General features: G+C 25.8%; 1 protein-coding gene across 1 annotated transcript in view; it reads right to left on the bottom strand.

Moving 5' to 3' along the window:
* Positions 1 to 1,552: 1,552 nt before the first annotated feature.
* LOC107440919 (histone-lysine N-methyltransferase NSD2) overlaps positions 1,553 to 13,255 on the bottom strand; it is a 102,286-nt gene continuing 90,583 nt past the window's right edge. Inside the window, exon 16 of the mRNA XM_016054009.4 lies at positions 1,553 to 8,405. Within this exon, the coding sequence (XP_015909495.3) occupies positions 8,218 to 8,405 (188 nt within the window). The 3' untranslated portion in view covers positions 1,553 to 8,217. The remainder of the gene's footprint in view (positions 8,406 to 13,255) is intronic.

The following is a 13,255-nucleotide window of genomic DNA, read 5'->3' on the forward strand; positions in this document are numbered from 1 at the left end:
TTAAGTTAGCAGTTAATTTTATATCATAAAAAGCTTATTTTGTTATCAGCTTTAAGAGCTTGTTTGATTGAGATACTAATTTTTTTCTAAAACAACTTTTCTTTTCTAATTTAGCTTTCAACCCTTAAAATAAATCATTGATAGCATCGTCTTTAGTGCAATCTGACTGCAACATGAGGTTGTAGATCTTTTTCAGAAGACGTTCAAAAGATCTCTCTAAATAAGGGCTTCACACAAATATTTTGAATAAATTTTAATCCACTTATTTGTATTGTTAAAATTTCTTGTTTTGATATTTTTTTCTTGTATCCTTAATTAACCTCTTCCGCATTTGGTCATAAGGATTGTTCGGTCGCTGAGAGAGGTTTTGATTATCTCTCCTAGGTTTTCTTCAATGCGAAGTGTGCGAAAAAATATTTCATGCCTCCCAAAAGTGGTCATACATGGAGGAGATCGTCACCTAGAAGCAGGGGTGATTGTGAGCCCAAGTCAAGATTCCGGAAAATTTCTTCAGTTAAAAAAAAAATTTTATTGAAAAATTAGAAAAAAAATTTAAAAAAATTTTTTTTTCCTTTTTCTCGATATTTCTTAGTTTACTTAAAATATTTTTAAAATTTTACACATATCTATGGTGACCTGGAGAAATAATTAAGATTTACAAATATGTCTTTTTTTATTGAGTTATGATTGCAAACAACTATTTACTGATAAAAAATGAATATTAATCATGAATATAAGCTAATAAAGTATATCTCTAGCTCTCCCTAACAAACAAATAAAATAAACTGTGTTTTTAAGTTCCACCTTTGAAAATTTGATTTCCGGAAACTTCTGTGATCAAAGTGTGTGAAGTGGTCTTTCCTGAAAATTTCCCTGTATTACCTATAATATTTATTTTTCTTATTCTACCCTGCTATTCAAAGATGCGAGCTGTTACCATATCATCCCCACACAGAGAAAATATACGTCTCTATTACTGACTGATGAGTAAAGTCTTGGTTTCAACTGTCACAATGAACAGAATAAAAAATAAAATAAAAAATAGTGTAACAGAATTAAAAAATATACTTCGTTAAATGAGAGATAAAGAATTGACAGGTAAACAATTTCTTTCCTAAATTTTCTTTGTAGGGCCATCTTCCATTATTGTAGGGCAGTGTGTATATATATGTACACAGGGTGGGAGAAAGCCCCTTCACTCTTGAGATACTTACGCGGTCACTGCCCTCCCCTTTCTATTAAAATGACTAATGTATAAAACATAATTATTTTATTTCATATTTTGCTTAGACTTTGAGATTATTTTAACATGTGTTATTTAGCTTGTAGCTAGTGTAACCAGAAACAAAAAAAAAAAAGAGTAAATACCTAGTTTCTGCAGTTTTGTGTACTCCTGCTATAGAAATTATACCCTAGACTGCCCATTTTTGCTCAGAATACAAGGGTCATTATAAAAAACATCTACTATATAGATTTATATAATAAAATGCTCCAATACTGGGATAAATATTTTACAGTTCTAATGTGTACATATGAAATAATAAAAAAAAAGTAGTTTTAGAAAACCTTTAATACGAAATAGGGCAGTATAAATTCTTACAATTATTACAACAAATATTCACATTTCAAGATACAAAACAAATCTAAAATGTTTACAAATGTACAAAATTATTTTTTACATAAAAAATTCTTCAAAGAAAATTTTAGCAAACAACAAGTACTAAATTTTTGTTTGCCTTGTTTCTCACTCTGGAAAAAGCTTCTCTCATATGAAGTGAGTAAACATTAAAAATTTATCCCTTATATCAAAATAATATAGTTAAAGTGATACATAATTAAGAGCAGCTAATTTATATCACAGTATATTTCAAAAATACAAAATTTTGCAGCAAAAAGAGATAAAATTCCACAATTGTTGTTTCAAATCAAAACAATGAACTTATAAATAACTTAATGTCCTGAATCTAGGGACATTAAGTTAACATAACTTAAAATTTTTGCTAATTAAAAAAAACTAAGGTCAGCATTGATTAATTATAAACTGCTATGGAATCTTAAGAAATTTCTCAATGAATAAAAGAGTTTAATAAAAAAAGTGCTTTATTTACAAAATATATTATGAAAACTGCTTATTAAAAAGGAATTATTTTACCATAAATATAAAAGAATTAATGTACCCTAAAGCATTAAACAGGTCACCTTGAATGATCCCATTCAGATTCACATTAAACAGATATTGATTTTATAATTTAACAAAATGAAAACAATCATAATTATAAAACTATGAATTCATACATTTTCTGAGAGAGAATAATATGAATCAAATTAATATGAAGATAAAATAACAACATATAAGCCAATTTTTTTATTCTTAAGAAATTAAAACTTATTTATGCTTAAATTATAATTGGGAGTTTATTATCTCTTTTTAAATATAGCAGTTTATTATCAAAACTGACAACAACAAAAAAAATTCTTACCAGTACTGTGTTTTAATAAAAAACAATTTCAAATGCAAGTCAACTAAATTATTAATTATATGTCGAGTGATACGTGAATGATATTAATAACTTCCAAAAACTAAAAAGAGTGTAAGTTATCTATCATATTTTTGAATATTGAGAAATTACACTATAATGTCTTATCAAGGTTCTTGTTGATTTTAAGGGGCAGTTAATAAGGCTTAACCAAAAAACAAAGATCAGAAAAAGGAAAATTACCATATAGGGGGTGCTGATATCACTTGGAACTTATATCTGGAAAAAACCTCAAACTCTCCTAAATTTATCTTTCTACATATTTGGGGAAAGAACTAAATATAGATGTCTAAACATATTAGAAATTTACCTTATTTCTAAAATAGAATTTAATAAATAACTTAAACGACATTTTATAGTTATATTAATCAATGAACATTTTATGTAATTTTACACAGAGAAGAAATAACGTACAATGATAATGAATTATAAAATGTATATTGAATAGATAAATTATACTGAACTTAAATTGAATACATCTAATTAAATATAATTTATGAACTTTTTTAGAAAAAAAAAACCTGCAGGCATGAACTTTAAACGGCAACACTAACTTAACAACAACTTAAACTTCAAAATGGCGACATTTTTGTTTATATTAAAGTTAATTTATATTTTAATATACACATTTCCCACTTAGAAAAATTTCACATTTAGAAAACACTAAATTTCACATTTTAATAACACAATTCACATTTTAACTTTTTTTTAAAAAAAAAAAAACCTGCATAATGCAGGGATGAACTTTAAACGACAACTCTAACCTAACAACAACTTAAACTTCGAAATGGCAACATTTTTGTTTCACATTAAAGTTAATTTATATTTTAATACACACATTTCACATTTAGAAAAATTTCACATATAGAAAAAACATTAAATTTCACATTTTAATAACACATTTCACATTTAGAAAATTTTCAAATAAATGCAACATAATTAATAATTTACTAAGTAATTAATGACAATCACCAGTCAAGATAAATAAATAAAATACAAGATAGAAATAGTTTTCACAATTTTTATATTTTGTAATCTTAAGAAGCTTATATTAGGTCAAAGAACAATTGAATATATATAAAATTATTTTAATAAATAACTTTTGAATTATTCCATTCACCTCCATATTAACCGGAATAGATTTTATATTTATATCATTTATTATTAATAGTTGTAAAAACTAAAGCATTTCTTGGATAAAACTTTAAAAAATTTAATCATTTAAAAGCACGGAAAAAAAATCATTTACATGAAGTATACTAGAAATTTTCTTAATTTAAAAAAATACTTGCAAATTTAAAAACAATTAATTACAATAAAAAATTAAATGCTTAAAAATATTTAAAAGGTTTTGAACTTTTAAACAGAAAGGTCAAAATAAAGTCTCAACCACATTTCTACTTTGTTCTAATTATAAAATTTTTACTAACAACACTAGATAAAATAACACTTCAAATACAATTAAAACGATTGCAACATAACTTGTGCACGTTGAAATAGTTTCATAGCTAAAAAAATTATATTTCATAGGAAAACATCATAAAATCATATGATACTGAATGAAAATATATTATTTTGAAGATATTTATTTTTTAGCATAAAATAAACTAAAAGCTTTTGGAAAAGAGAAGATTTTCTAGAACAATAATAAAAATATGTATCTTGAAAAAATTATTTTAATAAATAGCTTTGAATGACTCCATTAAGTGTCATGTTAATCAGAATAGATTTTATATTTTAAATGCATAATAAAAAATTACATTTTTTAAATAGGTCTCAATAAAGCCAACCATTTTTCATTGAATATTTTTGAAAAACTAATGCTATTCTTGGAAAAACTTTATAAAATTTAAATGATAACTTGAATTTGCTAAGTAAAATCATATTGTTATAAATTATGAGTCTATGCATTTGCTTAATTTAGAAATTATTTGTAAATTAAAAAATAATTTTTTGCAATAAAAGTTTTAGAAGTTAAAGAAATGTAAAAGGTTTTGAAATTTTAAGCAGAAATATATAAACAAATTCTTAACCACATTTTCATTTTGTTCTAATTACACAATTTTTACTTAGAATTCTAAATAAAATATCACTTTAAATATAATAAAAATTATTGAAAATTATTTCAACATATCTTGTACACGCTAAGTTAATTTTTAAATTACTGCATTATTATATATTATTTTTATCTTGTAATGGTAAAAATAATACAAACACAAATTACCCATTTTGGTCATAAAATACAAGCAAAATAAACTAAATATTTAATAATGACAAATAATACCTTTACAAATATAGAAAGACCAGTTTAGTAAAAAACAGTTACTAATTTTCCCACAATAATAAGCTGCAAAATCAATGATAGTACATACAGTAAAAATTTTAAAGGAGACAATGAGAAAAATGCATAGGATACAAGATTGATCAGTCCAACCAATTTTTAACTAGAGTTATAACAATCTCAATAATGTACATTATAGAATAAGTTTAAAAAGTAAATATAATGGATAAGATTAACAGTAAAGCCATTTTAGAAAAATAATGAACTAAATTCACCTTGTTTAAAAAAATAAAGGTCAATGAAAATTGAATTATTGCACAGCAAAAATTAAAATAGGAAGGCAAATTAGGGATAATTTGCAAACTGTGTTACCCATATTGCACAACTAATACATTAAGATGTATGAAAACATTTTTATCATTTATGGATAATCCAATAACAAAATATATGATAGCAGTTGTTCGTTAAACAAAAAATTATTCCTTCAATCACAAGCAAATTTACAGACATGAAATAAATTATATGTTCAATGAAACAAACAGGCAATGACTAGTTTCCGTAATGAAATGCAAGTAGAACTGAAAAATAAACTAAATTATGCTTATAATATAATTAAAATAATTATTAGTCATAAAAATAATAACTATTATTTTCAAAAGATAATTTTTACATAAAACAATTATTAGTTATTAAAATATAAAATAAAATTGTGCTAATAATAATTGTGCAAAAAAATAAAACTGTAAAACTTTTGATGGTTATATTTTCAAACAAGAGGAAATCTTAATTGGTGATCAAAATGAGCAATAGGTGGCGTAGAGCAGAACTCTCTACCTATAGCAACACTTTACATGCTTTCACCATTAACGTGTGGAGAGTCATAGAAGAAGAAAGTACATTAATTTCTGCCTTGATTTCCAAATAGATTAAAATATTTTAAGTAAGGAAACTAAATGGAACTGAAAACTACATTAAACATAGTTTTAAAAGAAAGCGTCAAGGAAATTTTAAAAAATATTCGTAACAATTAAATAAGAAAAATATTAGGAAAAGGAAAAAAATCAAAGTACATTCCTATATAACTGAAAAGTGGAGAGGGAAGGGTCAAATGCATGGATCCATTCTTTTCCCCAGTTCTAATTTTTAGCCTTAAAAAATACTAATGAATTTAAATATGTGATATTTTTATTCAAGAAATCAGATAAAATTTTATTATTCTTTTTCTTTTAATGAAATAAATATGCTTATTATTGACCCTCTTAATTATCATTTAAGAGAATTGAGAAAAAATTTGCGTATAATAAAGGGCATATCACATATTTAATTTTACTCTTGCTGTTCAGTAATTATAAGGTAGCATAATTTGCAATAGTACATAATAAAATTTTTGATAACTCCCTGATTATTTTGAGCTTTCTTTTAAAAAGTACAAAATTTATATAGAAAATTGCTTAAAACTTTTTACGCTTTTAAGATATTTTAATCAGATTTTGTTGCCAAACACGATTCACCACAAAATTATGAAAAAATAATTTTCAATTTTTCGGCATACATATCATATCTTGTGCAGTTTTCAGAAGAAAAAAAATTTTTAAACAATCATTTTGTAATTAATTTTCGATTGCTCCAAAAATTTTGCTTAATTTTATTAAATATTCTTAAAGTTATAGCAAAAAAAAAAAAAAAAAAAAAAACATAAGAAAAATGCTCATATCTCCATAAATATTTCAGCTAGATTTATGAAATTTTATGTATTAAATTATATAATTTTTTTATTAATTTTCGATTGCTCCAAAAAAAATTTTTTATTTTATTAAATATTCTTAAAGTTTTTGCAAAAAAAAAAAACAAAAAAAATGCTCATACTCCATAAATATTTCAGCTAGATTTATGAAATTTTATGCAGTTAATGCAAATAATAACCAAAATAACTAATACAAGTTACAAGCTTATTGCTTGATTTTCTGGCATAGGGTGATCAAAAATATTTGTTCTCTTTTGTAATTTATTGTTGGCCTCTCAAACCTCTGAAAGCTTTAAACCTTATTGCAAAGTATGAAAAATAATCACACGAACCTGAACCAAACAGTTCTAAAGTTACAAATTAGTTCTTTAAGTATTTCTTGACAAATTCAAAAAAATATCAAAAAGTGTCTCTTGCATTATTGTAGGGTAGTATATATATATTATATATAAACGACATAAAAAAAATGTTTTCCTAAAAATAGGAGAGAATGAAAACATCAAATAAAAACTACATTATACATGATATAATTCTTAAAAAAACAATTAAAATTCTTTTCATAAGTACCCAAATTCACTAAAAAAATTAAGTAACAGGTTTTTGTACTACTTTGAACAAAATAAAATTAAATTTTTTTAAATAATTCAAACCACAATTTAGCTTATCAAGAGAAAACAATGATAATCAATGAAAACTCAGATTTTTGAGGTGTTCATAGCAAAATATATTACCTAATTTGAAATTAAGTATTAGTCCTTTGTAAGAAAACTATTACAATTTTTTTTCCCAATAATAAATTTCTATTTACTTTTTGTTTTACAAAGAAGAAAAAAATACTTTATAGAATTTTTTCTCTCACTAGTTTTATGAAAATGATTAGCTATTTATTAAGCTTAATATTATTCATAATTATTCAAAATGAACCTCAATTAAGTTAAATTATGTAACCACTTTTCTTTCTAAAAATTACACACATTGATTTGTTTAACTATCAAAAGCACAATGATTTGTTAAACAGTACTAGACTGCAAAAACAATCTGATACTTTTCATTAAAATAATATTTAATCCTAGCAAAACGAATAAGACTTTCTCTGAAAAAATAGCAATATCAGTCAGATATTGGTTCATTTAACAATTAATGTATTGATGCAACGACTTAAAATCTGACTTAAAAGACCATCACATTCAATAATATGACATCAATCAAAAAATTTTAAAAAACTTTTTAAAAATTGGTCGAAAAAAAAGAGTTTTAAAATTTATTTATTAAAAATATTATACATAGTATAAAATTATCATAATGATAATACAAAAAAAATGAACTTGAAAACAATGGAATTTAAATCTTAAACAAAATATTACTTTCATTAAAAAAACTATTTACATAAAAATTACTTATTCATCAGCTATGCGTTAGTTAAAGACATGCAAAGTAACAAATTAACAACAAAACTGCAATGCAACAAACGAACATCACCAAAGTTACTGTTTTTTTAAGTTACTAAATATAGATAATGAATTAATTTATAGTGATCATAATTTTAATCAATATGAAATGAACAATTTCTTAAAACTCAACAGTTTTCATGCAAACAGAATTATCAAGTAATACTAAAAATTTTAATACTTCAAGTATAAATAACTGATAGCAGTTTACTCTTTACTGTTACGGTCTCTTTTTAATTTCTTGTTCTTTAGATCACAAGTTTGGCAGAAGAAATCTGTAGGTACGATTCTTCTCTGCAGGCAACGCTTGCAAAATGAGGTTGGACATGAAAAACAGAAGAATGCAGGTTCCTCTTCACAAACTCTGCATTTGTGACGTGGGCAATGCCAAGTATCTAAAGGGAGAAAAATAAATATGTTAAAACTATAGAAATTTGTATAGAGCGTAACTCAACATAGGTTCATGTCTGACAGCAGAAACCATCTAGAGTGGCAGTGGGTGCTGCAGATTATCACATTGACTGCATTTTTTTTTTATCTCAGATTCAATAATAATAATAACAAATTACAAGAAAGACAATGGCCATTTTAAATAAATGAATATTGCCGAATAAAATAGAGATCATGAAAAGACAGAAGTTTTTCTTCTATCCTTGTTGATGAATGATAAAAAATCCTCTCTCTGCCTTTCAAAATCTGACACTCAAAACAATTCTTCAAATTGGTACAGTGCTACAATAGCATTGCAGAAACTTAAGTTTGAGGAAAAAGTTTTTATTAAGGGGGCTCTGGTGCATTTTTATTCACGAAAGCATATTCATAAGGGAGGGGTGAAAAGATATTTGAAATTTAAAAAAGGACAATATTTACTTCTTTTTTTTTTAAATTTATACATCACTTACTTAAATTTTAAAATGCTACTCCTCTTCCTGTTTCAAATAGTCTGGTACTCAATTTTGATATTCTGATTTAATTTTATACTTAGTATAATCTGATTTGATATTTAGATGCTTCAACTATGTATTTATATACTTTTTCTCTTTAAATATTACATGCCCGACTCAGTCTCAAATTAAGTTTAAGTAATTAATTTTAGCAAGTTTCAAATTAAAATTAAAGAAGTTTCTAATTACAAAAAAAAACATAATTTTTTGTTAAGATTTTTTTTAAAACTATGTTACTGCGAATTTTTCTATATGTACATTTAGGAAAGCCAAACTTTTCCAATAATAACTTGAATAAGTTTCATCTGGAGTGATATATTTTAGACACATTTATTGTATATATCTTGAACATAATATCAATTTTTCTGCCTTGAGTAATTTAGATACTTTGATTATGTTTTTATTCCATCTTTCTTTTAAGTATTATTAAAAGTTTCAAATTAAATGAAAACATACATTTCCTGCATTTATTTTTTATCTACTGATCAAAAATTTAAATTTTACCACAAGTTAAATAAATAAATTTTTAAATAAAGTCTAGTGAAAATAATTTTAATCAAAGAGTACAAAACTTGTTTGCTCTTGTACAAGAAATGTTTGTTCTTTTCATAACTTGTTCAATGTATTATAAACATAAATATTATATTTTCTTTTAAAAATGCCATTTCTATAACTTTGGCATATGCCTGAAATGATTTCATAAAGGCAACCAAAAGATTAATAAATTATGAGTTATAGGTTGGATCTAAATATAATCTGATTCTACAAAACCATTACTGGTTATGAAAATTACTAACTCGTGGAACCCCTTTAACTCTTCCACACAGCCCTTGAGTTCCATGGAACACTATTTGGGAAAAGCTGCACAAGACATTTTGAAAATAATAAAACGTAATTTAACTGGCACACTAATCAAAAAAGGTTCCTCATCTCTGCCCTACAGCAATTGCTTGAAACAGAACAAGAATAAAAGAATTGTTCATTGCTGTTGGTGTCTTTTTTTTTAAATTTTTTATCCGCATCATTAATTATAATAAAAATATTATAATTAATAGAGGTAGAATTGTGGAAGCCAAGAACATTTCAAACATAAAAATATTGAAACGCATGATGATCCATTTTTGGACAAAAACTTTAAATTTTTTATTTTTGTTCTAACCTTTCACTAAATTTTAATGAATACATTTTTTGTTTTAAATCAAGATTGTTTAAAGTTGATAGCAGTGCTATCTATGTTTAGAATATTTTAAGTCTATTTTATATTTAATCGTAAGACTGTTAAAATGTAATAGACACAGAGTCAGAAAATTAGGTACATGCAGCATGATTATTCATGACACACTCTACTCCAAATAAGTTACGATTTGAGATAAATTATGAAATATTTTTAGCTGTTTTTAGGTCATGTGTATACAAATAAAAACATTAATTCACAAATTAAATAAGAATCGGATATTTAACACCAATAATGCATAACAAATAATAAAAAAACTCACTAAATAAACTGTACTTTCATATTACCGTAATTTCGCGGAGATAGGCCGCGGCGTTATTGATTTAAAACTTGAAAATTTAGTAGGAAGGCGTATCTAACGGGGCGGCCTATATAGAATAACTTTTTTTTTTCTTCAAAAATTTTGCATTTTAGAAACCGCACTGGAAATTTCATTTTTTCCACCTGTTATTGTACTTTTTATTTATTTTTTCATGCTTAATGTCACTCCAAGGAATGGTCAGAGCACCTGGAATTTTACCCTCCCTAATCCTTTCTTGGAATCATTTTCTGGTGACCAATATCCACAAGAGAACAAAGTCTCTTTCCCTTCTGCCATATGGACAGCTGTTGAGTGTAGGAAATGGGCGTGGAGTGGAGAAGCATAAATCAGAAAGGAATGAATGAAGAAAATCAGGGTGGGGCCAGTGATAAGTAAAACAAACGCTCCCCCACCCCCTGTTCTTTCCAGGAAATATGACTCTTCCACTTGTCATGGATGCCTCTCTCCACTCCCCTTTTTTTTTCAGCTGGTTGTTAAAAACATGTGAATGTTTGATGAATAAAGGATGCTGATGAGCTTGGAATGACCTTCAATAATCTTACAATTAGAATGTTCAAAAAGAATTTCAAACTTTCCACTGAGGGTCAGTGCAGAGGGAAAAAAGCAAAGTGTGTGAGAATTTTAGACAGGGATAAAAGAAAGACTGTCCAAGGCGGAGTCAGTTGAAAAAAGAAACCTGATTAGAGAAGCGAAAATAGGGGGAGGAATTGCTAAAAATAGAAACTTGTTTTAAATGCTTGGGAGAGAGCTTTTTATTGTTTTTTTTTTTTCATTGCTCATATTTCTATCTGATTTCGATCATCTTCCTCAGCTTATTATTATTACGTTTTTTATCGTTTTATCTTCAGTTCTGATGCGTTTTTGTTTTATTAATATGTTTCTTTTGTTATAATTTTTGTTTCGTTTATACTATTTTCGTTTTGTTTTAACATAACTTGTATTTAAGTTATCCATTTTAAAAGCCTCCCATTAAGAGGAAAAATTATACCACAGCATTTAAGCTGTCAGCAATTAAAAGAGAAAAAGAAACTGTGATAAATGGCTTCAAAAAAGCGGAAATCATCTTGGGACAAACGGAACCGAAAGTGACGGAGATTAACCTGAAATAAACAATTAAAAAGTAAACCTAATTTGCTCTGATACAGAGAGTTCTGATTTTGAAGAATTTTTAAGTGCAGTGATATGAATATATAGAGATACGTGATATCTAAATAAATTATTCTTAAGTTTTTCTTTGAACAAAATTTGCTTGGATTTATCGTTTATTTCTAAAACAGGATTTTGGATTGTTAATTTAAAAGTAAAATCATTTTATTTTTAAAAAATTTCATACTTATTTTAATGGTTAATATATTAATTATTTTATTTATATTTTAATGGTTACTTCACTTTAAAATTAGAAAATGCTTAATTTTACTTAGAAAATTATTAAAATCTATTTTATATACTGGGATTGTTTCTATTTTCTTTTTAATATTTAATATCCTTTTATTTATTTTTATTTAACTATTCAAATTATATACATATGCATATTTAGAGCATGTGTTAAGTCTTTAATCAATATCTGCGTTAAGTTCAAAATTCTTTAATTGTTAAAAATTCGGCGCGGCGTATACGATGGTGCGGCGTGTCCGGTGAAAAGCTTTTTTCTGTCAGTCGATTTTTGAGGGAGCGGCGTAGATACTAGGACGGCATTTCTCCGCGAAATTACGGTAAGTAAACATCTATTGAAATTTTATAAGAAGTAGTGAAAACAAATACAAATATTTCATCATTGTATTCTTTTCCACCACTGGTTTTCAATTAGCCATTTCATCATCAGATTTCACTGCTCAAATTCCATCATTAGTTTTGATGGAAACTGAGAAAAATCAAATTTATTCAAAAAAGGAAAGCACTTGAAATTAGAATATATAGTCATAAAAACTTCACAAAAAAATTACATATTTAAATTATACTGGGTAGTTCTAATATCAAGGGGCAAGCTTGGAGAAGAGGTAGTCAAGAACTGCATGAGAGCTCATGACTGGAAATATCATCGTACATTGTTATGGGAATTTCTCTATTATGAACTATTTCTTCTCCTGCCTTTGAACAAATACTTAATTTATTGACTTAATACAATCAAACATCGTTCACATGAACTCGTTTAATATAAATTTCTTTTAACAAGAACTAATTTTGGACTCCCTGTCAAATTGCATACGGTTATAATACTTTATAGTACTTTTAGCGTGAACACACTTAACGTGAAATATCTTTTAAGGTGAACTCTAATTTTATTGCCCATAGAAACAATTTTAACTTTAACATGAAGAGCAAATTTATTTCCCCTCTGGCAGGTAAGAAAACTGATCATTCTGAATTCTATAGTGTCAGGTTTTTTAATGATTTGTAAAAGCGAGTGATAATTGCAACATTACAACAATCAAATGAAAGATTTGTATGAATTGAATGTGTTGAAGGGAAGGGGTTGTTACAAGAAACAACATAATCCCTATTGTGCTATAATATGAATAGTGTTTTCTTTCATTTCATGGGGGTGTCTCATAAGTGTGAATGTAAAGAAGCATGTCTTCCTGAGAAAAGATCATCACTATATTGATCCTTTGTTCAGTATGGATATTCATTTCTCCAACACTCTTATAAGTTATTCTAAGAAATTGATATTGCTGAGTTGCATTTCGATAGGTGAAGATGTGTAAAGCTAAAAGTTTTCTTTAATTTCACTTGCGAATACTTTAG

The sequence above is a fragment of the Parasteatoda tepidariorum genome, chromosome 12 (assembly GCF_982258835.1).
Source record: "Parasteatoda tepidariorum strain Cologne lab strain chromosome 12, Ptep-v5.0, whole genome shotgun sequence".
Taxonomy (NCBI): domain Eukaryota; kingdom Metazoa; phylum Arthropoda; class Arachnida; order Araneae; family Theridiidae; genus Parasteatoda; species Parasteatoda tepidariorum.